We start from the raw sequence: 25,017 nt of genomic DNA on the forward strand, positions 1-25,017 counted from the left end.
GCCACCGGAGGGCATCTAGAGAGAGGCCTAGCGTCTGTTATGGGGCCGGGCTTGGAAAAGGGTTTGCCTGCTCGGTGCCTGCTCTGGAACTTCGAGATACTAGTCTGGGGTGGAGGGGACTCGCGTCAGGCTTGCTGGGAACCGAGAACGGCCGAAGGCTGGGCGAGGCGCGGGCCAGTGCGTCTGCCCGTTCAGGCCGGAGGGACGAGGAGTGCCGAGGCCGCCTAATCCTTACTTATCGATCTGTAATTGGCTGGAGTGGGGGTCCCCGCCCCCAGCCTCCCGCAGCCTGCGCGGCGTGGGGCGACTCCACCTGGGGGTTGCGGCGTGGGAGGGCTGGGGGGAGGGGTGCTGCGCGCGCGAGGAGGTTTGGGCCGGTCCGCGCGCCGTCGCTCCGCCCCGGCTGCGGATTGGCCCAGCGCGGCGTTGATTCTTGCGGCCGCGGCTGACGTCGCCGCCCCCGTCGGGCCGGCTGCCCATTGGTCCAGATCGGGCTCCAATCACTCCGCCCCTCGGCTGGCCCGGGCACCGCTGAGCCCGCCCTCTCCGCCGTGGATTGGCCCGCGGCGGGACCCGTCGGCCGCGGTTGTGTCTGGGAAGGAGAGAAAATGGCGGCGGAGCCGAACAAGACCGAAATCCAGACTCTCTTTAAGAGGCTTCGCGCAGTTCCAACCAACAAGGTGCGTGAGCAGGGGGCGCGCGGAGCCTCTCGTCCCGCTGGGGCCTGAGGGAGGGAGAAGGGCGGAGGTGGGTTGTGTTTCTGGGGTGTCGGCGTCTGGCCTTTACTCGGGGCCCCTGACCATTCGCTCATCGCCTCCTCCACCCAGGCCTGTTTCGACTGCGGCGCCAAGAATCCGAGTTGGGCCAGCATCACGTATGGCGTTTTCTTGTGCATTGACTGTTCTGGGGTGCACCGCTCCCTGGGCGTCCATCTGAGCTTCATCAGGTAGACTCTCCGCGCCGTTGCCGTGTTTCCACCCGGCCAGGGCTGTGCGGGCAATAAGGGAGAGTGGCTGCCTCGACTTGGGCCGCTCTGAGTTCGGTGGGAAGCCTCCGGGCCGAGAGGGTCCGGTAACCACCCGTGTGGGCCCTTTGGCACATGGGCGGTCCGTCTCCGCCTCTGGGCCAAAACTCCCTCTTTTTTGACGGTCAGACTTGACACTCTGAGCGTTAGTTGGGGGGAAAGGGAGGCATTGACCTTGTTGTTGCTGATACGTTGTTGGCCCAGTGTGTCTCTAGTGAGACTGTAACCCTCCATTAGGGGAAAGCCAAATCCAGGCGTGCGTGCCTGAGAATGTGACCTCCTTTCGGATCTGGGGACATAATTAGTACTCTTTGGAGTAGACGAATGAAGAGCAGAGTTTTCATGGACAGGGTAGTGTGGAGGAAATGGGGTGATGGCTGATTAATGTTTCCTGGGTGCCTACAGCAGCCTGAGGCCAAGTGACAGGTATCGGGTTGCCAGGGAAATCCTTCTGCTGGTATCTGCTGGTGGGTGAGACGCAGCCCTTGTACACAGGTCCACAGAGTTGGATTCCAACTGGAACTGGTTCCAGCTGAGGTGTATGCAGGTCGGCGGGAATGCCAATGCGGTAAAGCTCCTTCTACTTCCCCCACCTTCCATTCTTCTGCCTCGGTACTAACTTTGCACGACTCCCTAAGAGGCCCTGTCGTTTTCCCTGTTCAGAGGGTTCTTTGTTCTATAACACCACCATAAGCTATTTTCTGAAAACTTCGAAACTGGTCACAGCTTCTCTTAAATGGGTTTCAAATTCCAATTAAACTGGGCAGGTGTTCTTGGGGAAAAGCCACAGGAGTTGGAGCCTTCACAGTCCTTGAGTCTTGTGGGCCTGCCCTGGATGAAGGATGGCGAGGCTGGGAATGGGATGTTGTGCTCAGGCAGCGTTCAGTGAGGCCTGGACTTCAGTCATATCAGAGGATGGCCCGCTGCAAGGTGTTTTTTGCAGGAATTTCGAGAAAACTTTGTCTCTGAGAAACCGGTGTTAGTAGCGTGTATCATCCTGGATAGATAGTAACTCCGCTGTCATGAGGAGATGCCTCCTACAGCCAACGCGTTTCCATCTTGAGAATCACCTGTAGCATGCGCTGCTCTCTTCTCTGCTCTCCAGACGGCTTTTTTCCGCCAACATGGATGCACAGCTAATGATGCCAACACCAAATATAATAGCCGAGCTGCCCAGATGTACCGGGAGAAGATCCGGCAGCTGGGGAGTGCGGCCCTGGCTAGGCACGGCACTGATGTAAGTGCATGTTCTTGGGGCTGGGGCAGGAGGGTTAGGAGTATTCAGAGCCCTGTGTTTTAGGGGTGTCTTCTCCTTTCTAGCTTTGGATAGACAACATGAGCAGTGCCGTTCCTAATCACTCCCCAGAGAAGAAGGACTCTGATTTCTTCACAGAACACACTCAAGTGAGTGCCCACGAGGAACGGTTTTCCCAGTTGTTTTTGACAAGGAATTTATCAAGGCCAAGGCCTTCTGCAATCATGGCTGTAGATTCCATTTGCTTTGATGTGTCTTGGACACCACGTGTGAACTCCACTGAGCTGGAATGTATGGAGTCCACTGTTCCTGCTGGGTGGGCCTAGGTGTTTCCTTCTCCATAAATGGGGGTGCAGTGTAGCCCTCCTTAGAAATCGACTCTTATCAGTTGGGCTGGTGGGGAAGAGAAGCAGCTTCTTGAAGGTTCAAGAGGTGTCCGGGGCCCCAGACAAGTTTTCCTGGATTCTTCCCCTATAAGAAAGGCACTGTGCTTGGGGACAGTGAATGGATTCCCTCCTCCCCGCCCCACCCCTTTGAGGAGGGTTTCCTCTTTACTGGCCCTGGGTGCTGAAGTTAGACTCTTGGCTTCAATTCCTGTTCTCTACTCAGCATTTCTGTGATGGTGGCCAAGTCACTCAACCTGTCAAAACCTCAGTTTCTAAAATGGCGATGTAGCTCCTTTTAGGGGTTGTAGTGATAATTAAATATATTCATGTATGAGGAGCCTTTAGATCTGTGCCTGCCTAGGTGGTGGTAGTTAACTGTCTTTAAGTTAGGAGAATGGGCTCTGGCTCTAAGTAAAATAGTGAAGGGGTTGGGGTGGGGGCTGCTTGTTTTCCTGCTTTCTTCCACAGTGAATAGCAACTGTGATCCTGTTTGCTACCCTCCAGTCCCTTTCCTCACGGGCTTGGAGTATGATCTCTTGCCCACAAGGTGCTTGTAGGTCTTGGTGCTTCTTGCCAGCAGGAGTGGCTCACCGAGCCTTCTGTGATCTGGCCTCCTTTTCAGCCCCCTGCCTGGGATGCGCCAGCCACTGAGCCTTCAGGGACCCAGCAGCCAGCCCCGTCTACAGAGAGCAGTGGCCTGACACGTGAGTTCAGCCCAGATTCCAACCAGGTGCCCTGGTCCTAGGAGAGGACTCAGGGTTTGGAAGGGGACATCTGGCCATGACAATAGGAGCAGGGGTCCTCCTGTATCCTTGGGTGGGCCGGGATTCATTTTAATCCTTGGAGGAAGTCGTAGATATTCCTTTTATCTTTTGGTGGCAAGCTGAGGAAAGCCACTGATTCTCGTCCCATCACTTCTCTCAAGGGGAGGTTGCAGGAAGCTAGGAGCTCATCTCTAACTCCTACCATTGCATCCACAGAGCCGGAGCATGGCCCCAACACAGACCTGCTTGGCACCTCACCCAAAGCCTCACTGGGTCAGTATGCCGGCGGGCGGGCGTGGGGTGGCTGGGAGAGGGTGGACCTCAAATGTTCTTTTCAGAGCTCCTGCTGCCTGGCCGTGTGGACAGAGGCCACAGGAGACTAAGCATCTGCCTGATTCTCTGGAGTGGGGACTGTGACTGAAATGGTGGATGCAACACTGATTTTAGAGCCAAGCCCTTTGAATTGATGAATCTGGGTGGGCTGGTGTGTAAGGCCTGGGGTCTGCCTTTGACTGTGGGGCTGGGTCTAGCCAAAGTGTTGGGGAGGCCAGCATGAGACTGGACACCTATCCCTGGGCTCTGAGGCAGGGCTGGCTTGTCTGGTGCATTTCCGGAGGTGGAGGGACAGCTCTGAGCTGCCGAAGGCTGGAGGTGACATTTCTTTCTCAGCCAGTCCCCCAGCCTGTCCTTTAACTCTTTCCTACATTTTCCTTAGTGTCCTTCAGACTTGGTTCAGGGTGAACAGTCCATTTGCTGACCTCGGCTTGTTCTGTTGACTCTTGGGGGTTGGGGCTGGAACCCAGCAGAGTGACTGTCAGACTGATCCATGAGAAGGCTGGCATAGCTTGGTCTGAAGCAGGGCTTCATGGAGACCGCTGGGCTTGGGAGCTCTGTGGAGGCTCTGGGGTGGGCCTCTTGTTAGCCACAAGTCTGTTTCTCCTCCAGAGTCCATGTATCTGTCAGCTAAAGGGGCCCTTCCTGCCAGAGGTAACTGACAGCTGCTTGGGGAGCCCAGCCCTTGCCCTCAGCTTCCTGCTTTAGAAGCGGAGCCTGGCGCTCACCATATGCTCGCTGCCTCGCAGTCTTTGTTTTGGTTCAGGGACTTTGGATGTCTCTGCTGCTTCAGGTCTAGGTTCCTGTCTCACTCTGCTGGGCGCCAGTAAATACCCCAGCCACGTCTGTCTTTGGCTTGGACACCGCTGGTTGGAGCTGGTGGTGGCAGCTTTGCCTTCCCCTGCCTGAAGCTGTTCTTAGGAGCTCTTGCCATGAAGCTGCATGGTGTATACTGAGCTACTGCCTCTGAGCTGCCTTTATCTTAGCTCATGCCTACCCATTTCTCCCGCAGAACTGAAAAGCTCCATCATTGGCAAGAAGAAGCCAGCAGCAGCTAAGAAAGGGGTAGGTGGGGAGAGGTGGTATGGTAGAGGGGTTAGGAGCTGGGTGCAGGCTACCTGGGTTCACCCCTTGGCCTTACCACTTACCAGCTATATGACTTTGGCAAAGGTACTGCGTTTCTCCGAACCTCGCCTGTGAAAGGAATTTAAAGATTTAAAGGGATGTAAAGCCATCTTCGAGGGCTGCTGGAAGGAGTCAGTGAGATGGAGCACATCTAGTGCTTGGCGGAGTGCTTGGCACATACTTGGCCCTGTCAGCATTAACTGCCATCCTCAGGCCTGGGCTCTGCCGGGGCTGTGTGAGCCGCCCATGCCCAGCTCCAGCGGAGCGCTATTCTCTTGGCCATGCTGGTTGGGCTCCTATTTTTTACCCTAAATTTTAAAAAGGGCCTTTTCCTTGTGGGTGTGGCTACAGTGCCCGAACCTGGGAGGGATCTGAGGACAGTGTGATTGGGAAGGCCCCTTACGTGATTCTGTTCCCAGCTGGGTGCCAAGAAAGGCCTAGGGGCCCAGAAGGTGAGCAGCCAGAGCTTCAGTGAGATTGAGCGGCAGGCCCAGGTGGCAGAGAAGCTCCGTGGGCAGCAGGCAGCCGATGCCAAGAAGCAGGCGGAGGAGTGCATGTAAGTGTTTGCCTCCGGGGCCTCAGGGCTTCCGCGGGGCTCGGTGGGTGGGTAGGTTGGACAGGTCAGGATGGGTAGTGGCCACTGACACCTTTGTTCCCTCTAAGGGTCGCCTCCATGCGTCTGGCCTACCAGGAGCTCCAGATTGATCGTAAGAAAGAGGAAAAGAAGCTACAGAATCTGGAAGGGAAGAAGCGAGAGCAGGCAGAAAGGTTGGGCATGGGCTTGGTATCCCGAAGGTGAGGCTCAGCTCCGGGTGTGGCAGGGAGAGGCTGTTGTTTTCTGGGAACCATTGCGGGGCCTTCCTAGCAGTTGGGGATGCTAGGCTTATTGTTTCTCCAAGTCTGAATAGATCACTTGGCTTATTGTCTTAAAGTCCCTAATGCAGTGCTTGGCGCATAGTAGGTATGTGCTCGGTAAGTTGAATGAGTGAATAGGTATGTGAACAAAACACAGGATCAGGTGTTATTTCAGTATCTTCAAGAGACTAGGGTAATTTTTCTTGATGGCACTTTGAGTCTTGGGACAGTTTATTTTTCCAGACCTCCCTGAGAATTGCGGTGTATTTAGTATCATCTTTAATTCCTTAATCGCTGTCTAGAGATGCCCTTTGTGCTCCCTGTAATACCCTCACATATCCCCCACATTTCCAGTGCCCTCAGTTTGGGCGGAATCCTTCCTGTTTCAGAACCACTCGGTTTGCTGTGGTTTTCTTTCTTTCTTTCTTTTCTTTTGAGACAGATTCTTGCTCTGTTTCCTAGGCTGGCGTGTAACGGTGTGATCTCGGCTCACTGCAACCTCTGCCTCCTGGGCTCAGGTGATCCTTCCACTTTAGCCTCCCGAATAGCTGGGACCATGGCCGGGAGCCACCATGCCCAGCTAGTTTTTGTGCTGTTTGTAGAGACAGGGTTTTGCCAGGCTGTCCAGCCTGGTCTCGAATTCCTGGGTTAAGCACCTTGGCCTCCCAAAGTACTGGGATTACAGATGTGAGCCACCATGTCTGGCTGCTATGGCTTTTTATTTTTATTTTTTGAGACAAAGTCTCACTCTGTCGCCCAGGCTGGAGTGCAATGGCACGATCTTGGCTCACTGCAATCTCTACCTCCTGGGTTCAAGTGATTCTCCTGTCTCAGCCTCCCAAGCAGCTGGGATTACAGGTGTGTACCACCATGCCTGGCTAATTTTTTGTATTTTTAGTAGAGATGGGGTTTCACCACGTTGGCCAGGCTGATGTCAAACTCTTGACCTCAAATGATCCACCCGCCTCTGCCTCCCAAAGTGCTGGGATTACAGGCATGAGCCATGGTGCCCGGCTTTCTTTTTTCTTTTCTCTTTTTTTTTTTTGAGATGAGTCTTGCTCTGTCACCCAGGCTGGAGTTCAGTGGTGTGATCTCAGCCCACTGCAGCCTCTGCCTCCCAGATTCAAGCAATTCTCCTGCCTCAGCCTCCTGAGAAGCTGTGATTACAGGCATGCGCCACCACACCCAGCTTATTTTTGTATTTTAGTAGAGATGGGGTTTCACCATGTTGCCCAGGCTGGTCTAAAACTACTAGCTTCAAATGATCCACCCGCCTCAGCCTCCCACAGTACTGGGATTACAGGCGTGAGCCACGGTGCCCAGTGCTTGGATTACAGGCGTGAACCACATTTGGCCAGAGCATAACATTTTAACTTGAAAGGACATTGGGTCTCTCTCCTTTTCCTGCTTCAGTCACATAGGAATGACTGGGTTAGTAGATGACTGGGTTACGGGATGACCAACTGGGTTACGGGATGACCAACTGGGTTAAGGGATGACCAAGGGGTTAAGGCATATGAACAATTTTTCAGCAGTGCAACAATTGTTTATTTACTTAAACCCAACTCACCCTATTTATTTATTTGAGACAGAGTTTCAATCTCGTTGCCCAGGCTGTAGTGCAATGGTGTGATCTCAGCTCACCACAACCTCCGCCTCCGGGGCTCAAGCTATTCTCTTGCCTCAGCCTCCACACCCGGCTAATTTTGTATTTTTAGTAGAGACAGGGTTTCTCCATCTTGGTCAGGCTGGTCTTGAACTCCCGACCTCAGGTGATCCGGCTGCCTCGGCCTCCCAAAGTGCTGGGATTACAGGTGTGAGCCACTGTGCCCGGCCCAACTCAGCCCCATTGCAAAATAATCACTCCTTGGGGTTCTTCTAGCTAAAAGCTATAGATATTTTTAAACAAATTGATTTAAATCAAATTAATCCTTGAAGTGTCCTTGTGGAGCCTGACAGAGGAATGAGAGGCATCAAGAGTTGTATTGCCTGCCAACCCTAGACCCCTGTTCTTTGAGAAACCAGACAGCAATTCTAGGTCTTAGTGCATGAGGCCAGTGTTTTTTTTTTTTTGAGACGGAGTCTCGCTCTGTTGCCCAGACTGGAGTGCAGTGGTGCGATCTCGGCTCACTGCAAGCTCTGCCCCCCAGGTTCACGTCATTCTCAGGCCTCAGCCTCCCAAGTAGCTGGGACTACAGGCACCTGCCACCACGCCTGGCTAATTCTTTTGTATTTTTAGTAGAGACGGGGTTTCACTGTGTTAGCCAGGATGGTCTCAATCTCCTGACCTCGTGATCCACCCGCCTCGGCCTCCCAAAGTGCTGGGATTACAGGCGTGAGCCACCGCACCCGGCTCTTTTTTTTTTTTTAATAAAGAGTAGGATGATGAAGAACTCATCCTTTGATGCAATCATGTTCATTTCCCTGGTTCTGGGGCATTCCTTCATCCATTCCTTTGCTTTGTGAATCCCATCAGTGAAGGATGCGGTTCATAGTGCATAAGGCAGGGCAGAGACCACTGGTATCTGGTACACATTATGAAAATGGCAACAGGAGCCAGGCATGGTGGCTCACGCCTATAATCCTGGCACTTTGGGAGGCCAAGGTGGATGGATTGTCTGAACTCAGGAGTTTGAGACCAGCCTGGGCAATATGGTGAAACCCTGTCTCTACTGAAAAAACACAAAAAATTAGCTGGGTGTGGTGACGTGCACTGTAGTCCCAGCTACTCGGGAGGCTGAGGCACGAGAATCGCTTGAACCCGGGAGGCAGTGGTTGCAGTGAGCCAAGATTGCACCACTGGACTCCAGCCTGGGCGACAGAGTGAGAATCTGTCTCAAATAAATAAATTAAATAAAATTATAACAGGCAAACCATCGCTGGCCAGGGAACTCCTACGTTGAATAAACAAAGCTGATGTGTAAAGAATTCTGAGGTGTGCTTCACAGGTCACCACACACAGCTAGCCTTCTGTTGGCCTCTGGCCCCGCCCTGTGCTTGGGTAAGGACAGAAGGCTCTGGGTGACGCTCCGTGAAGGAGAACCCAGTCGCTGGGCGTTGTCTCCGCTTGTGCGGTGATGCTAATGCCTATCCTTTGGTCTCATGCCTGGCTCTGCTTTGCTGCGCAGCTCTGTCTCCCACTCCGTGCTGTCTGAGATGCAGGTGATCGAGCAGGAAACCCCAGTGAGTGCAAAATCCTCTCGCTCACAGCTGGACTTGTTTGACGATGTTGGTACTTTCGCCTCTGGACCCCCAAAGTAAGGCTGTTTTCTAGCTGTGAACTTGGCTGCTGTGTTCCTCATCAGGCTTCCCTGAGCCACTCTACTGTCTCCCTAGGTACAAGGACAACCCCTTTTCCTTAGGGGAAAGCTTTGGTTCCCGCTGGGATACAGATGCTGCCTGGGGTATGGACAGGGTAGAGGAGAAGGAGCCAGAAGTGACCATCTCAAGCATCCGGCCTATTTCAGAAAGGTAGAGTGGGCTGTTTGTTCTTTTTTCTTTCTTTCTTTCTTTTTTTTTTTTTTTTGAGACGGAGTCTTGCTCTGTCGCCCAGGCTGGAGTGCAGTGGCACAATCTCGGCTCACTGCAAGCTCCGCCTCCCGGGTTCACACCATTCTTCTGCCTCAGCCTCTCTGAGTAGCTGGGACCGCAGGCGCCCGCCACCACGCCCGGCTAATTTTTTTTGTATTTTTAGTAGAGATGGGGTTTCACCGTGGTCTCGATCTCCTGACCTCGTGATCCACCCGCCTCGGCCTCCCAAAGTGCTGGGATTACAAGGGTGAGCCACCACGCCCGGCCCTCTTTTTTTTTTTTTTTTTTTTTTAAACAAGCTGAAGGTAGAGAAGTCTAAGGCAGCACTGTCTAGAAGAACCTTCTGTGGTGATGGAAATGTTCTCTGTGGTGTTTAATATGGCAGCCACTGCTGTGTGGCTGTGAGCCCTTAGCATGTTGGTGCAACTGAGCAACTGAATTTCTAATGTACTTTAATTTCTGATAAACGTAAATAGCCACCAGTGGCTGGTGCCTGCCTCATTAGACAGGGCAGCAGTCAGGCTTCGGTTTGAGTTGTGCTTTGTCATCACAGAGGGCCTGGCAGCTTCTTTTGCTTGGGGTCCGTTTCTCTGGCAGGAGGATCCTGATTTTATGCTTCAGTCCTGACCTCCTTTCAAGGGTTTTATGTCTCCAGCCCCCTTCTTATTTTTTAAAACCCTACTCCATCTTAATCTGGGGTCTGTTTAGTTGACATAATATCTGTGAGTTATCCCTGTAGAAAATGGGAGCGTAACTACTTCACAGGGTCTCCGGAAATACCTGGCCCAGTGTCCACATACTCAGCGCGAGATGAAAGCGGTCATCTCCCTTTCCACACCAGGATGCTTTTGAGAGTAAAGGGGGCAGTTTGCTATTCATAGTTACGACAAGAGTAGGTATAAAGCCAGGCAGACCGACACATATGCTCATTGTAGTACTAGGCAAGTTGTCACTAGGATTAGGGTAGCAGCAGTTGTGTGGCCTCCTGAATGCTGACGAAGCTGTGTGATTTTGGGCAGGAGCCTAGGCCGCTGCAGACTGTATTTCCACCCTGCCTGGTGCAGATTACTAAGCTCTCTGGGCCTTGGCCTCAATGTGGAGAAGGGTGACTCCTCACCAGGGGAGAGGGGCCCAGAGTCACAGAGCCACAGACAGAATGGGACCTGGTAACCCGTCACCAAAAGGCCACTGGTGCTGTGTTTGGCCTCTGTACTCTGCCTCCCTGATGATAACGGGAGGAGTCTGAGATGTTCCACATCTTCCCCTCAGAGCCACAAACCGGAGGGAAGTGGAGAGCCGGAGCTCAGGCCTTGAGTCTAGTGAGGCGCGTCAGAAATTCGCAGGAGCCAAAGCTATCTCATCTGACATGTTCTTTGGGCGGGAGGTGGATGCGGAGGTAAGTGGGGCTGTCTGCCCTGAGGTCCGAGGCAGCGGGCAGAAGCACGAGCTTTCTCCCTGCCGCTGCTTTGGGCTTTAGCACCAGGAGGGCCTGGCCTGTGTGAGTCCTTGGGTCATCAGCCCCAAGATCCCCAGGCCTGGCCTTTTCCTCACCACAGTATGAGGCCAGGTCTCGGCTGCAGCAGCTCTCAGGCAGCAGTGCCATCAGCTCTTCAGACCTCTTTGGGGACATGGATGGAGCTCACGGAGCAGGTAGGGCCCTGGTGGGGTGGCAGGCACCAAGTGAGGCCTGGGAGCAGGGCGGGAGGGCCCTGCTGTGACTGGAAAGGGCTTCTTGCTGGGCTCTGGTCACCCTGCCCTTGCTTTTACAGGAAGTGTATCCCTGGGAAACGTGCTGCCTACAGCGGACATTGCCCAGTTTAAGCAGGGTGTCAAGTCTGTGGCCGGGAAAATGGCTGTGCTGGCCAATGGTGTGATGAATTCCTTGCAGGTGAGGCTGAAGTGGGGCCTAATGAGGAGTGCTGGGAGGTTTGCCCTTCGCCACCACATAGAGACACTGCTACTGTCCGGCCCCGCTGAGCCTTAAGAGCATTTTCGGCTGGGTGTGGTGGCTCACGCCTGTAATCCCAGCACTGGGAGGCTGAGATGGGTGGATCACTTGAGGTCAGGAGTTTGAGACCAGATTGAACAACATGGCAAAACCCTGTCTCTACTAAAAATACAAAATTAGCTGGGCATGGTGGCGTGCACCTGTAATCCCGCTATTCGGGATGCTGAGGCAGGAGAATTGCTTGAACCTGGAGGTTGTAGTGAGCCAAGATCATGCCACTGCACTCCAGCCTGGGTGACAGGAGTGAAACTCTGTCTCAAAAAAAAAAAAAAAAACAAAAACACCACAAACAAAAAAGCAAGAGTCTAGAGGCATTTTCTTGGAGGGCAGCTTCCTTCCTTTCAGCTCCGTGCCAGGGCCGGGCCTCTCCGAGATGCCTCTGTGTCTGCTATGATCTTCCCCGGCCTTGTCACCTGTACCGCACTTTCTCTTCTCTTCCCAGCTTCTGTGAGGCCAGGCAGCGCTTCCCTGTTGTCGGGTGCCCGAGTGGCTGCTGCCCCAGCTCTCACCGTGGACTCCTGCCTCACCGGGCTGTCCAGCCCCTGCCTCCCCAGTCTAGCTGTGGGGTGCTGGGGCAGGCAGTGTGTTTGCTGGGAAGCTGCTGCAGCTTAGAGCCTCTGACTTTGTTTTCTCCTCCCTCGCCCCCAGGATCGCTATGGTTCCTACTGATCCGAGCTCTGTGGCTCAGGCTTACGATGGTGACGGCAGCAAGAACTCCACAGTTCCCAGGCTGGGGATGCTTTGCCCTGTGGAAGCTGGGGAGGATTTGTTACTTTGTATGTGTGGTGTGTGTGTGGGGTGGCCTTTGAGGCGCTCACTCCTGTGAGGGGAATGGTCAGGACCAGCCCTTGTCCTCTGCCTGTGGACTGAGCCCTTTATTCCCTCTCACACCGCCCTCCGTGTGTTAGACTCTCGTCCTTCTGTCCTGCCCCCACAGTTGCTGCTCACTTGTCCTGCCATACTGGGAAAGGGGGTTCCCCCACGATGGCTTATTCTGGGTCCAGCCTTTCCCCAAGTAGGGAAAGCGGAAGGTAGAAGGCTTTTTTTGCTGGCTCTAGGGTTCTTCTAGTTCGAGGGCTTGGGTCTCCATCCTCTGGAACCAGGGGGATGCCTGGAAGGAGTTCGCTGTAGACCCGTCCCCTGGGGAAAGAGGCTGCGGACTTGCTGCTGCTGCTGCCAGTGGCCTCTTCTGGGTGCCGGGAGAGGGCGAGGGAGGGGAAGGACCTTTGTCTGGGCGTTACCAAGGGCTGGAAACTTTACCTGGTACCTAAAGGTTTCATTTGGGATCAGACCGGAGACCCACGGATTCTCCCGTCTCACCACCCCTTTCTACAGTAAGCACTTGGAAGATTGTTTCAGGGTGTCTCAGGGTCCCTCTGTACCATCTGCTGTGGAATGCAGGACCCTCTGTGACATTCTCTGTCCCTTCTTCCCCTGGCGGGTGGCCATGGAGGGTCTTGTCTGCTGTGATTCGACTCTGGATGCTGTGAGTTTGATGCTGGCCAGGGAAGCAGAGGATGTGAGGGGCAGAGGCAGGCTCCTGGGGCTGAGCTCCTTCCTCTGCATCATTCTGGGCTTGGGGGCCTGGACAGCACCTGCCAGTGAGAGCTGTGGGCCTCACCCTATGGCAGCTGAGCCAAGCACTGTGTCATTCTTGGTGCCATCTTCCCCTGCCGCAGGGGCAGTCTCAGCCCGGCCCCCACCTTTGGGTTGTAGGTTGGGCTCCCAAGCAACACAGACCACTCTTCCCCTTGCCCCTCCCCCAGAGGGACTTGACTTTTGTTCTGGACTGTTTGTATTGAAACAAAGTGGTGTCAAAATAAAGCCCCTGCAGGGCCTGGCTCCCTGTTGGTCTGAGTGAAGCAGTGTCCTCCGGATCCTGCCTCCCTGCCCAGTGCCGGACCCTGGCCTCACTCTCGGGGCTCCCACCGGTAATGGTAGGGCGTCGGTACCGAAGCTGGGGACACTCTCTCCAGGGCCTCCTGCTTCTCTCTTCTCTGAAAGCCAAAGGCCCCTGGCTCCTTTGCTCTGTGCTGCCGTGAGGTCCGGTGCAGCTTCGACCTCACCACCCTGTGGCACGCAGAGGAAAGAGCTCGCATTAGTTGGCCCTTTAACTCGCTGGCTGAGGGCGAGTGAGCAACCTCCGCAGTCCTGCCCCTTGTCACAGCAGTAGGCTTGACTGGGGATGGGTTTCATTGGAGTTTAAGAAATATTTAAGACTGGGTACAGTGGCTCATGGCTGTCATCCCAGCACTTTGGGAGGCCAAGGCGGGTGGATCACTTGAGGCCAGGAGTTTGAAACCAGCCTGGCCAACATGGTGAGACCCCATTTCTACTAAAAATACAAAAATTAGCGGCGGGGGGTCGGTGGTGCATGCCTGTAATCCTAGCTACCCAGGAGGCTGAAGCACGAGTCACTTGAACCTGGGAGGCAGAGGTTGCAGTGAGACTAGATCGCGCCACTGCACTCCAGCTTGGGTGACAAAGTGAGACTCTGTCTCAAAAAAGAAAAAATTACATATATACACATATATATACAGACACACACATACTCTTAGGCGTTAATGGAACCCTTTAAATTTGGGAAGAAAAGATGTGTTTGTGTAAATCTTTAGCTTGGCCACCCCTTTCTCTTCTGAAACATCTCTGTGCCACCTTAGGAGTCCTCACAGTAGTTACAGACCACGGGTCTGGGAAGTGGATGATTAGAGAGGATGGGCAGAGGGAGCCAGGGGGCTCTAAGCCAGGGATTTGCAGAGTGTAGGTTTGGGACTCATTCAGCTTTGGGATCGTCTGGAATTTCTGGACTCCATCCCAAGTTGGTAGAGGTAGAGTCTCTGGAGCTTGGTAATTTGCATTGTCCATAGGCTTCCCTGTGATTCTGAGGACACCAGGATTTGAGAACCGTGTCTCTTATGGGCTGTGCATCATGGTGGGCCTAGAGAGCTCATCACGCAGCCTGAGCCTTTTTTTTTTTTTTTTTAAGATGGTCTCATTCTGTCACTCAGACTGGAGTGCAGTGACACGATCATGGCTCACTGCAGCCTCAACCTCCTGGGCTCATGTGATCCACCTTGGTCTCTCAAGTAGCTGGGACTACAGGTGCAAGCTACCATGCCTGGCTAAGTTTATTTTGTAGAGATAGGGTCCCACTGTGTTTCCCAGGGTGGTCCTGAACTCCTGGGCTCAAGCAGTTGGCCCACGTTGGCCTCCCAAAGTGCTGGGATTACAGGCAATGAGCCACCGCATCCTGGAGCAGCTTCGGGGCTGGAATGCCGAGTCTTGGCCTCAGCCCTGCAGGGGTTTGGGAGGCAGTTCCTGTAATGATCCGTTCTGGCTAAGGATGAGCCCAAGGAAATGGGTATGCCTAGTAGTGGTGACATCCACCTTCAGAGGAGGCAGCCCTCAATCCAAAGAAGTTGAAGACACTTGTCCTTACCTGCCTCCAGTATTGGCTGGGATGTGTCTGCCCCAGGCTGTGTCTTTCACAGCTGCATCCCACTGTTCTAGCCCCAAGCAGGTGCTTGGCAAATGTTGACTGAAACCCTGGCTTGAAGGCTGTGCAGTATTAACCCTTTATGGCCACGGTCTTTCTTTAAAGTTATGGGAACCTGGCCTTGAACCCTCTGAACCTGTTTCCTGAAGGCCGTTCCAGCTGTGAGCACTTCTCCTCTGGAAGGTCGCTCTTGTGTGAAGCTAGGCCCCTCTGCTTGTTGTCTGAGGCAGGTCCCCAGGTCTGAGTGGGCCACTGGCCCCTACCTCCTAGCCCTGCCAGAAAAGCACCAAAAACCCAAACTCCCCCTCTCCCTTCTCCCCTCAGCCTAGGAGCTTTAGACTCATCACTTACCAGACACGAGGGACTTTATTCATTTCACATGTTTAGCTATTAGACACAAAGGGGTCAAGACTTGAAGCAGTTTTTGCAAGTGAAATAATCTTCTAGCCCACCCTTCTCCATACTACCAAGGCTACTGGCTGTTCTCCAACAGAAGGCCACAGCGGTTAGGTACTTGCGTCACAGGTGTCACCCTTGATGGTGCAAGGCCCTGCGTGGCTATTCAGGTTCTCTCCCTTAATGGAGTTGCTGTGGGGAGATGAACCTTATTGGGGGACCAGCAGAGGCTGGCTCAGAAGAGACTGCTCTTAAGAGGTTAGGAGGACTAACAGGCTATGGCGTGATAAAGTGGCCTCAGCAGAGTCTGTCAGCTTGGGGCCTGACTGAAGTTCACAGGCTGATAGGGCCAGGGAGAGCAGGCCATTCACCTTCCAGGGCCACTGGCTGGGCTGATCATCAGAGCCCCTCTGGCCGTTCTTGGGGCTGTTATTCGCCTTGTCAGCAGCAGAGGGCAGCACAGCAAGGTGTTGGAGAGGAGGCTGGGTGGGCACACCAAGGGCTGGGTGGGAGCAGGTACAGGGCGTGCGGCAGGACTCTTCGGACTCCTCAAGTTTCCGACTCGTCCGTCTCTTCAGTGGAGCCATCGCTCTCTCCATCCACTTTTCGGGAATGATGAAGAGGTCTCCAGGGGGAGCCAACCCGGGGAGGGGTCCGGGAAGGCAGGCAACTGGCCTCTGGACTGGCTGTGACTGAGTTGACCAGGCCTGGGACCTGGGCCAGCCTGAAGAAGGGAAGAAGCCTGGAGGGCAGCGAGAGGCCTCCTGTCCAGAGAGCAGGGCCTCCATGCCCACTCTTAACACTAGGGTAAACCCCTGGGCTGCAGCCCCCAAAGGACTCAGAGGGAGGGACACCTCAGGCCTCCACTGGCCCCCAGACCTTTCCCTGGCAGATGCGGGATGTTACAGACAAGTGGTGTTGGCCCCAGATGGGGCGCAGCCCTGTCCGACCCGTCTGGCCCCCACAGGGGGGCAGCATCCTCCCACTTGACACTTACAGCCGTTCCAGCTCTTCGTCCATTGCTGGGTCGTGCATCAGATCCCCCTTGTCAGGCAAAGCTCCTAGGAGATCATTGGGGGCACAGTAGTTAATCCCAGGGCCCTTCAGCCAGACGACAGATTCCTCCATGCCCCTCACCTTCACGGCTGCCTGTTCTGCTGACCCTGCGAGGGCTGATCTAAAGATCTGAGGACTGCTAGAGGGGCCAAGAACAGTCACGGAGCAGGAAGGTCCTCGTTGCTGCTTGATACATTTATTGAATCCCACTGCCTACTTTCCCTGCCTGGGGCAGACACCACAGCCAAGGAGTGTGGTGATCCCCTTCCAACACCAGGTGGTGGTTGTGACCTGGTGCTGGGAGTTGAGTTCTTCCTTGAGGCCTCAGGTACTGGGCTGAAAAGGATATGGTCCAGGCTAAGCCCAAAGGTCAGACATTACCTAATTTTGTGTGCCCAAATCAGGGTGACCCCACTTTGGAGACAGATGGTTAAAAAAAAATGCTGCCTCTGCTTCTCCAAGGAGGATCTCAGGGGCAAGAGGAGAAGGCTGGGTCAGGGCCAGAATTAACCAGGCACAGGCAGATTTCCTCTTTGTCCAAATCTTTTTCAGATGATGCCTCCTGGGCCCTCTTGCCGTAAGTTAGTGGTTTTCAAAGTACATCTCATAGAACCCTCTCATTTGTGGGGTGCCCTGGGGACTAAGGGAACAGGGCTGACCTTCTCCGTGACGCGTCAACCAGCGTATCTCCAGATTTCTATTTTAGAAGCCGGAGATGCAGGTGAGGCCTGAGACCACAGGCTTGTTTCTGTCTCCCATTCCATCCAACCACCCAGCGTTAGTGTGCAGTAAAAGTGGTTGAATGAGAGTGACTTTTTTTTTTTTTTTTGAGACAGAGTTTTGCTTTGTCACTCAGGCTGGAGTACAGTGATCATGGCTCACTGCAGCCTCGACCTCCCATGCCCAAGCGATCTTCCCACCTCAGCCTCCTGAGTAGCTGGGACCAATGGTACATGCCACCACACGCAGCTAATTTTTTTTTTTTTTTTTAAAGAGATGGGGTTCTCCCTATATTGCCCAGGCTGGTCGTTAACTCCTGGGCTCAAGGGATCCTCTTGCCTTAGCCTCCCAAAATGCTGGGATTACAGGTGGAGCCACCATGTCTGGCTATTAGTGCTTATTTATTTATTTATTTGATGGCGTTTTGCTCTTGTTGCCGAGGCTGGAATGCAATGGTGCGATCTTGGCTCACTGCAACCTCCGCCTCCCTGGTTCAAGTGATTCTTCTGTCTCAGCCTCCCCAGTAGCAGGAATTATAGGCATGTGCCACCACAACTGGCTAATTTTGTATTTTCAGTAGAGACGAGGTTTCTCCATGTTGGCCAGGCTGGTCTTGAACTCCTGACCTCAGGTGATCCTCCACCTCGGCCTCCCAAAGTGCTGGGATTACAGGCGTAAGCCACCACACCCAGCCAGTGTCCTTTTTAAAAGCCCTTAGAAAAGGGGGATGAGGTTAGTCCAGGCTGTGACCCAGTTGCTAATTGGCTTTTCCTTCTCCTTCCTAGTGGCTGCTACTGGTGGGAAGAAAGGGTGGTCATAACTAGGAGTATGAAAGAACACCAGGGCAGATCCCACCCGCCTCCCGCTTACTCTTGATTCCTGACTCTTTTGCTTGTTTTTTTTTTTTTTTCTTTTTTGAGACTGTCTTGCTCTGTCGCACAGGCTGGCGTGCAATGGCGTGATCTCAGCTCATCGCAACCTCCGCCTTCTGGGCTCAACCGATTCTCATGCCTCAGCCTCCAGAGTAGCTGGGATTACAGGTGCGGGCCACTATACCCAGCTAATTTTTGTATTTTCAGTAGAGATGGGGCTTCACCATGTTGGTCAGGCTGGTCTCGAACTCCTGACCTCAGGTGATCCACCTGCTTCAGCCTCCCAAAGTGCTGGGATTACAGGCATGAGGCACCACGCCCGGCCTGTCAATTGCCTCCTTTCTAGTCTTAGTCCGGCGGGTAACCTTGGCTACCCACTTCAGTTAGTTGAGGGCTCCCCAGACCTGTGCGTGCCCCAAGCACTGACTCAGAATAACCAGGCTGTGGGTAGCATGCAGTTCAGCCTGCTGGGGCTGTGCTTGTGTATCCCAGAGCATCCCTGGCTAACTGTATATTGTGTAAGATAAAAAATATAAAGCATCCAGCACAGTACTTAGCCTGCTGTGGTTGGCATTTAGTGAATGTTAACTTTCCTTCCCTTAATCCCATTCCCTCAACTGGCAAAAGGAAGGGGGATGCTGTGCGTCTTTTCCTTGAGACTCAGGCACCTGGGATCCCAAGCACAGCAGGAAGATCTCTCGAGACACAAAAGAGAACCCCTTGCTAGGCATAGTGGCTCACAACTGTAATCCCAGTCCTTTGGGAGAGCAAGGTGAGGGGATCCCTTGAGCCCAGGAGTTTGAAACCAGCCTGGGCAACATGGTGAAACCCAGTCTGTGCAAAAAACACAAAAATTTTCCAAGATGGTGGCGCATGCCTGTAGTCCCAGCTACTAGGGAGGCTGAGGTGAGAGCATCACTTGAGCCTGGGAGGTCGAGGCTGCAGTGAGCTGAGATTGTACACAGCACTCCAGCCTGGGCAACAGAGCGAGACTCTGTCTCAAAAAACAAAACAAAACAAAACAAAAAAAAGCAAAAAAACCCAAAACCCTTAAACTCTAGTAGAATGGAGGCTTACTGGCTCTTGCCTTAGGAGAGCAGTGGCTGTGGGAGGGGGAACAGTGGGGTGGATGGAGAAGGCTCAGTGAAAAAAAACAGCAGGCAGGAAAAACTGGGCCACTGCAGGCTTCCCCCACTTTTGTTTTTCTCCCTTTCAGATTAATCAGATTTTTTTTTTTCAGCTTGGAAAAAAGGTCTCCGCAGACACACCTTTGCCCTGTTTATAAATGGGATTCAGGTCTCTTTGATATATAATCTCTAGCGCTACTGAGTAAATAGTCCTGTGTCTGCCCCACCTGCAGGCCGCTCCCCAAAGCAGAGCTGGGGTTCTCTGAGGAGGGGCTGGGCGCCTTTGCTGTGGGGAGGTGGTTTCATGTTGGGGCAGGGCCACAGGCAGGGAAGGCGGTCCCCTACCATGGGAATGTGTAAGAGCCATGTTTTGTCGCCATGGTCCTGCTCCCTGGGATTGAGTCTGGCCCTGGGAAGTCAAGGCAGAGATGGTGATGCCCCTTCCCCCACGGAGCCGTGTTGCCAACGGAGGCCAGCTGCTCCCTGTGTTGTGCGGCAGGTGAGGCTGACGGCTGCTAGCTCTGACTTACCGAGGGCTTGGTTGATTCCATGGTGCTTTGAGAGAGCCATGAGGAATCCATAGAAGGTCAGTCTCTGAGCGTTGCTGAGGGCCTCTTTGACAAGTGCTGGGGGTGGGCAGCTAAGAAGGAGAGATGCCACATTCAGAGCCTAGCCAGCCTCAGGGCCACCTCTGATCCATACTTTCAGGTTCACGAGGATACCCACAGCCAAGCCAGGGACCTGCCTTAGGAGCCCCAAGGCCCTGGGGGGTCCAGGCCTTCACTGTGGTCAGGAGGGGCTGGCATGTTCACCAACTGGTGCTCTCACCGGGGCGGGGAGTAGGGGTGGGAAATGGCTACAGGAAACCAAACCCGTGCTCGGTCCCTAAGGGTACTTGTGCCACACAGGACAGCTTACCCCTCTCTTTGTGTAGGAAAGTTTTATGCAAGGAGTACTCTTTCCTTCTCTAAAATGTTAAGGCCAGTCTGTCACCCAGTAAATCGGTCAACTACAGTGGTCTTGCCTGGGTGAAAGCAGTCGTTTTGAAGTGAGCTAATTGGGAGCCTGTCAGTCAACAACTGGTTTGCGGGCAAATGGGACGGTTACATTACGACCAGCAAGGGCCCTAGAATGCCTGGGCCGCACAGAACATCCTGCGGAGCTCTGTTCCGACCCCCTGGGGGGCTGGGGGCTGCATGCCCGTTCCTCACCTGTACTTGTGCCGATCACACAGGTTTTCCAGACACTGGTAGAACAGCGACGCCTCCACGCCCTCCAGCATGCCGGCCTCGCCCAAGGCAGGTCGCTGGCGGTGCTGCCCACTGGATGATGTCGGCACAATCACTGTGTTGGGGTTCTTGCCTGACAGCAGGTCCTCATAGATGGCAGCCACACTGTCCAGGAATTCTGGAACCGTGGGGGCGGGGGTGTGGACAGCTCAGGCAGGGAGGACATGGTTTGTCTGTTCACTATGTCCTCCCTTCTCAGCCAGCCCAGTTCCACACCAGCCTCCGTGCTCAGGGCGTGGCGTCCTGAGAGCAGAAGTTCTCAACCTTGTTTGACAACACACTGATGGGAGATGACAGTAATCTGTGTTTGCTCAAATGTCCCATCCTTGGCTCAGTTGTTCTGGCGCAGGTGAGACCTGCCATTGCACACTTTCATGGCACCGTAGGCTTTTTTCCTGGCACTTGGCCAGTGAGGAGCTTTCTGTGTCATTAATTGTCTAATCTGTCTCCTTGCTGGAATGCACAAAGGCGGCGTCATGCCTCGTTGGCCTCTCCTGCCTAGCCCTGTGCTTGGCACATATGAAGGCCATAAATATTTTTTGGAGGAGTGAACATGAGTATGCTCCCATGGGTAAGCCCCACGTTGTACGGCCACCTGCCCCTCCACCTTGAGAAGGCGTGTTGGAATACCAGCGAGGAACAGAGAAAGCCTGGAAGCTGCTGATGAGTCAGTCATTTGAAATGGTTTTCAAATTTCATAGTTGAGCCATTGTTAGAACTGCTGACTTATGGCCCATCTCGTCTCTACACACACTGCTGGGCCGTGTCAGTAATGCTCCCAGCCCAATGTGGTGGCTGTCCCATCCCTTTGGGGGCGCTGTGAGAAGAGGGCTGGGGAGACAGTGAGGGGAAAATGTTCTCCCAGACATGGCTGCTCCCTCTCTAGGGCCCAAGAGCTTCAGAGAAATGGGAAATGACTGGTGCTGCTAAGAGCAGGTGGCGAGACCCCAGGCTCCAGCCCCTGCCTGTACAGCCCTTGGGCTGCCATCAAGTAAACAGAATGTGGCGCCCAAGTGAGGCCAGAGCTGGCTGAGGACACCAGTTGGCAGGAAGGCCACCTCTAGGATCTAAGGACAGCCTTCTATTTACTGGAAGAGCCTGTTTTAAGCAAGTTTGTTTGTGAACGTAGTCAGCAATCTGTAAACCTAGCACTCCATTTGATGTCTCTGTGCGTGAGCTGATGTACATTTATATTTATTTGTCTATATTTATTCCATCTGATTCCAGAGAGACTTAAGGGTGCAGCTGGGTGAATTGGGGAGCAGAGTGGGAGTGTGACAAAGGACTGGTGTGTGCTTTTTTAAAGCTGTGGGGTGGAGGAGAATGTGCACCCAAACGCACGATCAGTTGCCAAGGGAGAGACCCTTGAAGGCAGTAAAATAGCAGCGAGCTTGGGAACGCTGGCTTTGGAGTCAGCCTTCAGGTCTGGTCTCCACCACTTATGAGCTGCATGACTGGCTACTTACTTCTGTGAGCTTGTCTCTGAAAGGACTCTCTCTCAAGGCTGTTGTCAAGATTAAAGTCAGTGCTGTGCCTGGGACATAGTAAGTTTTCAGTAAGCAGTGAATGCTGTGGATGCTGTGGATGTTGTTATTGTCATTATCACTTAAACTGATTTGTTGTGTTGCTAACTGAAAACACTGCGGTGTTCAGTGTCTTCAGGAGGCTGAGGAAGTCGGCTCTGCAGACTGAATCTTGTGACCACCACTGAACGCTAGACAATCTGTTAGCGACCTGCAGTGAAGCACACCCCCAAAGGAAGTGGGGAAGAGAAACGTGCGTGCCAGGCACACAGATGGGCAGGGCAGCAGGGCGGGACAGGGAGGCAGGGTCCTGTGCAGAGCCACATGGAGCCCCGGAACACTCACCTGAGTAGTAAAACTGGATCTGGAAGGCAAAGAGGAAATCTGAAAAAGACATCAAGCAGTCCATGGCATCGTCCATGAGCACAATCCTGAAGGGGAAAGAGAGAGAATCTGAGAGAGAGTGGGGGCGAGGTTTAAGGAGGGGAGGGAGAGAGGGGGAGGGAGGAAGGGAAAAGTGCAGGGGAGAGAGAGAGAGCTGTTCCTGGGCTGCCAGTCTCCCCTGGGGCAGCAGGACATTTAGGAGAGGGCTCCCAAAAGCAAGCTCCTCCCAGTCACCTCACTGCTCCATTAATTGGACTCTGCCACCAAACTGAACTGACCACACTGTATCCAGAGCGGGCTCCCGGTTCAGTCTCAGTGGCACCAGCTAGCGGATGGAGCATGGGCAGGGGGTGGCAAGGAGAGGGTGCAACTGTAATGCAGCCAAGGTTTCTTTTCATATACTTAAGCAGTAAATCCTTTCATTCTGCTGTGAGGACCATTTAGTTCAGAATAAATACAGCTGATCAGAAAAGGCAAAAAGAACAGCTAAGGGGTTTAAAGGGTCTTGGCAAGTAATACTGAGATTTAATAAGCTACGAAAGGGCCAGAACAGCGACAGACACCTCCACCCTGGGGCACAGATGGCAGACAAGGGGAAAGGGCAAAGAGCTATTGGGGAATCTGCACTTGTGAGGGTCAAAACCCACACTCATCTTGTGCTTCCGCCCTGCTCCTCCTTGCTGTCCACGTTCACAGGTTGCCCACCCCACGGTTTTCCTGTCTCTAGTCCCTCCCACTGAGGACCCACCTCACAGGAAGAAAACCGTCTGACTCATAAAGGGATCAGCCCAAGGCTATGCTCATCCTGTGCTCAGCACCTCATCTGAGCCAGGACGAGAAGAGGAGACGAGCGCTTGCTGGGCTCCATCACATGCCAGGCAGGCGCCGAGCCATCGGATGGGGTGGGGCAGGCCCCCAGTCTGTTTCTGATAAGGCCCTTCTGGCTTTATCTTTTTTTTTTTTTTTTTTTAGTTGTTTTTGGCCAGGCGCGGTGGCTCATGCCTGTAATCCCAGCACTTTGGGAGGCCGAGATGGGTGAATCATTTGAGGTCAGGAGTTCGAGACCAGCCTGGCCAACATGGTGAAACCCCACTTCTACTAAAAATACAAAAATTAGCTGGGCGTGGTGGGCGCTTGTAGTCCCAGCTACTCGGGAGGCTGAGGCAGGAGAAGCGCTTGAACCTGGGAGACGGAGGTTGCAGTGAGCTGAGATCACACCACTGCGCTCCAGCCCGGGAGACAGAGAGAGACCCTGTCAAAAAAAAAAAAAAACAAGTTTACTTTTGCTCTCTCTTGTATTTTTCTAAATCTCTCTCCACTTCCCTGAGTCAGAGGTTTCCCAGACTGGCAACTGGATCAGCCCTGGAGAAAGCCAGGATTGCTCACTGCTGGGGACAGGGCTTCACAGAGACTGCGATACTGTGGTGGTGCCACTTCCCTTGTGCGATCTCCATGAAGAGAGACAGTGGTTCCTGCCTAGTGTTTATTGTAATACAGATAACAATAGAAGCAGGTGCCATTTCCTGAGTACCCTACTGTGTGGCAGGCTATTGAGGTATTTCACTGCATTCGTTCAATTTTATCCCACAGCAATCCTACAGGTGGGTCTTATTATTTCCATTCTACACGTGAAGAGTCTGAGGCTCAGAGGTCAGCCTGCCAAAGTCACACACACAGCTGGGGAGCTTGCTGGACTCCACAGGCCACACATCTTCCATGAGACCACACTGCCTCTTTGAAAATAAAGCTACAGAACAAAAACACTAACATTTTACCTCCTAGTTTCTGTGGCTGATTTATTTTCCTTCTTGTTACTGATATGTTAGGCATCTCCTGGGGAGAACAACAGGGGCCTCCACCACCAGAATTCAACACTAGAATTCCAGCTGGAAAAAATTCAAGGCTGGAGGGCGGGAAGAAGCAGTGCCGCTGAGGGCCACAAGAGGGTGCCCTGGTCCCTCCGTCAGTAGTTCATAGGACTAAGTGCAGTGCCAAAGGCCAAGGGGTTACCCCATCTCATAACCCGAGGGAAACCCAGGCAGCAAAACCGCTCCCTCCCCACCCAGATGGCAGAATCTGTTTTGACATCTGGACTGGGGGAGCAGGGAGACAGCAGAGAGCGGGCAGCTAGAGAGGATTAGCAAAGACCTCCAAACTGCAGAGGAAGAGTGAGCTCTCCCTGGAGCGCTCAGGGAGCGAGGGCCAACAGCACCTCAAAGCTTTTCCTTGGCAGGCTCAGCAGGGCAGGCAAAGGCTCTGGACATGAGAAGCCACTGACTTTCCCTTACTGCCCTGCTCTCAGGACAGCTGGAGCCCCAATATCTGAAGTGAATTACGACAGAACAGCGCTGGGCTGTGATATCCCCAAGCAGGAAACCGCCAGAGAGCCCAAGCCTTTCCCCATGTTCCGTGGCTTCTGTTGGTCATCAGTTGGAACACAGCACTCCCATAGCAGCAACTTCCACTTACTACTTATTTACATTGTGATATAATGAAACACCATAAAAGTCACCCTTTAAAAGTGTACAGTTCAGTTTTTTAGTATATTCACAAAGTAGCACCACCATCACCACTGTCTAATTGCAGAAGTTACCTCCATTTGCAACTCTCACCAATAGGCCCATTCCAGAGCCTGCCTCGGAGCAGAACCTTGAGCTCATACTTTCCAAAGGGCTACCCCTGCCTCACAGCCTCGTGGAAGCCTTAATGCTGAGTGCCACTAGCATCTTCCTCTTTCAGCCACAGATGGGACTAGAAGCTGTAAACAGGGCACACCCTTCCAGCCTCAGAAGTGGTCTGCAGCTTTCTGCTAGGGGCCATCTTGACCTCAAACATCAGCAGTCCCTTTGGAGATGGGCCGTTGCAGAAGAGGG

General features: G+C 53.5%; 2 protein-coding genes across 12 annotated transcripts in view; one reads left to right on the forward strand and one right to left on the reverse strand.

Moving 5' to 3' along the window:
• Positions 1 to 405: 405 nt before the first annotated feature.
• On the forward strand, positions 406 to 23,918 carry ARFGAP2 (ADP ribosylation factor GTPase activating protein 2). 7 transcript variants are annotated; one of them, XM_055281687.2, is made up of 17 exons: positions 406 to 680; positions 828 to 946; positions 1,520 to 1,592; positions 2,130 to 2,261; positions 2,345 to 2,428; positions 3,288 to 3,369; positions 3,646 to 3,702; positions 4,375 to 4,416; positions 4,775 to 4,827; positions 5,307 to 5,443; positions 5,551 to 5,682; positions 8,871 to 8,999; positions 9,079 to 9,213; positions 10,543 to 10,669; positions 10,830 to 10,923; positions 11,043 to 11,161; positions 23,735 to 23,918. In XM_055281687.2, exons 1-17 carry the CDS (start codon positions 609 to 611, stop codon positions 23,774 to 23,776), a joined length of 1,629 nt encoding a protein of 542 aa, XP_055137662.1. In that variant the 5' UTR covers positions 406 to 608; the 3' UTR covers positions 23,777 to 23,918. The 7 variants fall into 7 exon arrangements, with proteins under 7 accessions (XP_055137662.1, XP_063497003.1, XP_055137666.1 ...); XM_055281688.2 differs by lacking the exon at positions 23,735 to 23,918 and adding an exon at positions 11,930 to 13,143 and having other exon boundaries at positions 413 to 680; XM_063640933.1 differs by lacking the exons at positions 4,375 to 4,416; positions 23,735 to 23,918 and adding an exon at positions 11,930 to 13,143 and having other exon boundaries at positions 408 to 680; positions 3,246 to 3,369.
• Positions 13,059 to 25,017, reverse strand: part of CSTPP1 (centriolar satellite-associated tubulin polyglutamylase complex regulator 1) — a 225,786-nt gene continuing 213,827 nt past the window's right edge. For 2 of the 5 annotated variants that reach the window (XM_063640964.1, XM_055281700.2), the window contains 5 exons: positions 22,106 to 22,191; positions 20,160 to 20,355; positions 19,479 to 19,588; positions 16,171 to 16,234; positions 13,059 to 13,351 (listed from right to left, as the gene is read on the reverse strand). In XM_063640964.1, the coding sequence (XP_063497034.1) occupies positions 13,192 to 13,351; positions 16,171 to 16,234; positions 19,479 to 19,588; positions 20,160 to 20,355; positions 22,106 to 22,191 (616 nt within the window). In that variant the 3' untranslated portion in view covers positions 13,059 to 13,191. Of the gene's footprint in view, positions 13,352 to 15,124; positions 15,916 to 16,170; positions 16,235 to 19,478; positions 19,589 to 20,159; positions 20,356 to 22,105; positions 22,192 to 25,017 lie in introns of those variants that run through there. The other 3 variants (XM_055281701.1, XM_055281699.2, XM_055281698.2) reach the window with 2 other exon arrangements.

The sequence above is a fragment of the Symphalangus syndactylus genome, chromosome 6 (genome assembly GCF_028878055.3).
Source record: "Symphalangus syndactylus isolate Jambi chromosome 6, NHGRI_mSymSyn1-v2.1_pri, whole genome shotgun sequence".
In the NCBI taxonomy this organism is placed as follows: domain Eukaryota; kingdom Metazoa; phylum Chordata; class Mammalia; order Primates; family Hylobatidae; genus Symphalangus; species Symphalangus syndactylus.

Bases quoted from the DNA above. Each gene is read 5' to 3' on its own strand.
- ARFGAP2 (XM_055281687.2), top strand. From the start codon at position 609: ATGGCGGCGGAGCCGAACAAGACCGAAATCCAGACTCTCTTTAAGAGG. The intron at 947-1,519 runs GTAGACTCTCCG...CCTTGTACACAG, and splicing joins GTCCATCTGAGCTTCATCAG to GTCCACAGAGTTGGATTCCA. The intron at 3,370-3,645 runs GTGAGTTCAGCC...TTGCATCCACAG, and splicing joins AGAGAGCAGTGGCCTGACAC to AGCCGGAGCATGGCCCCAAC.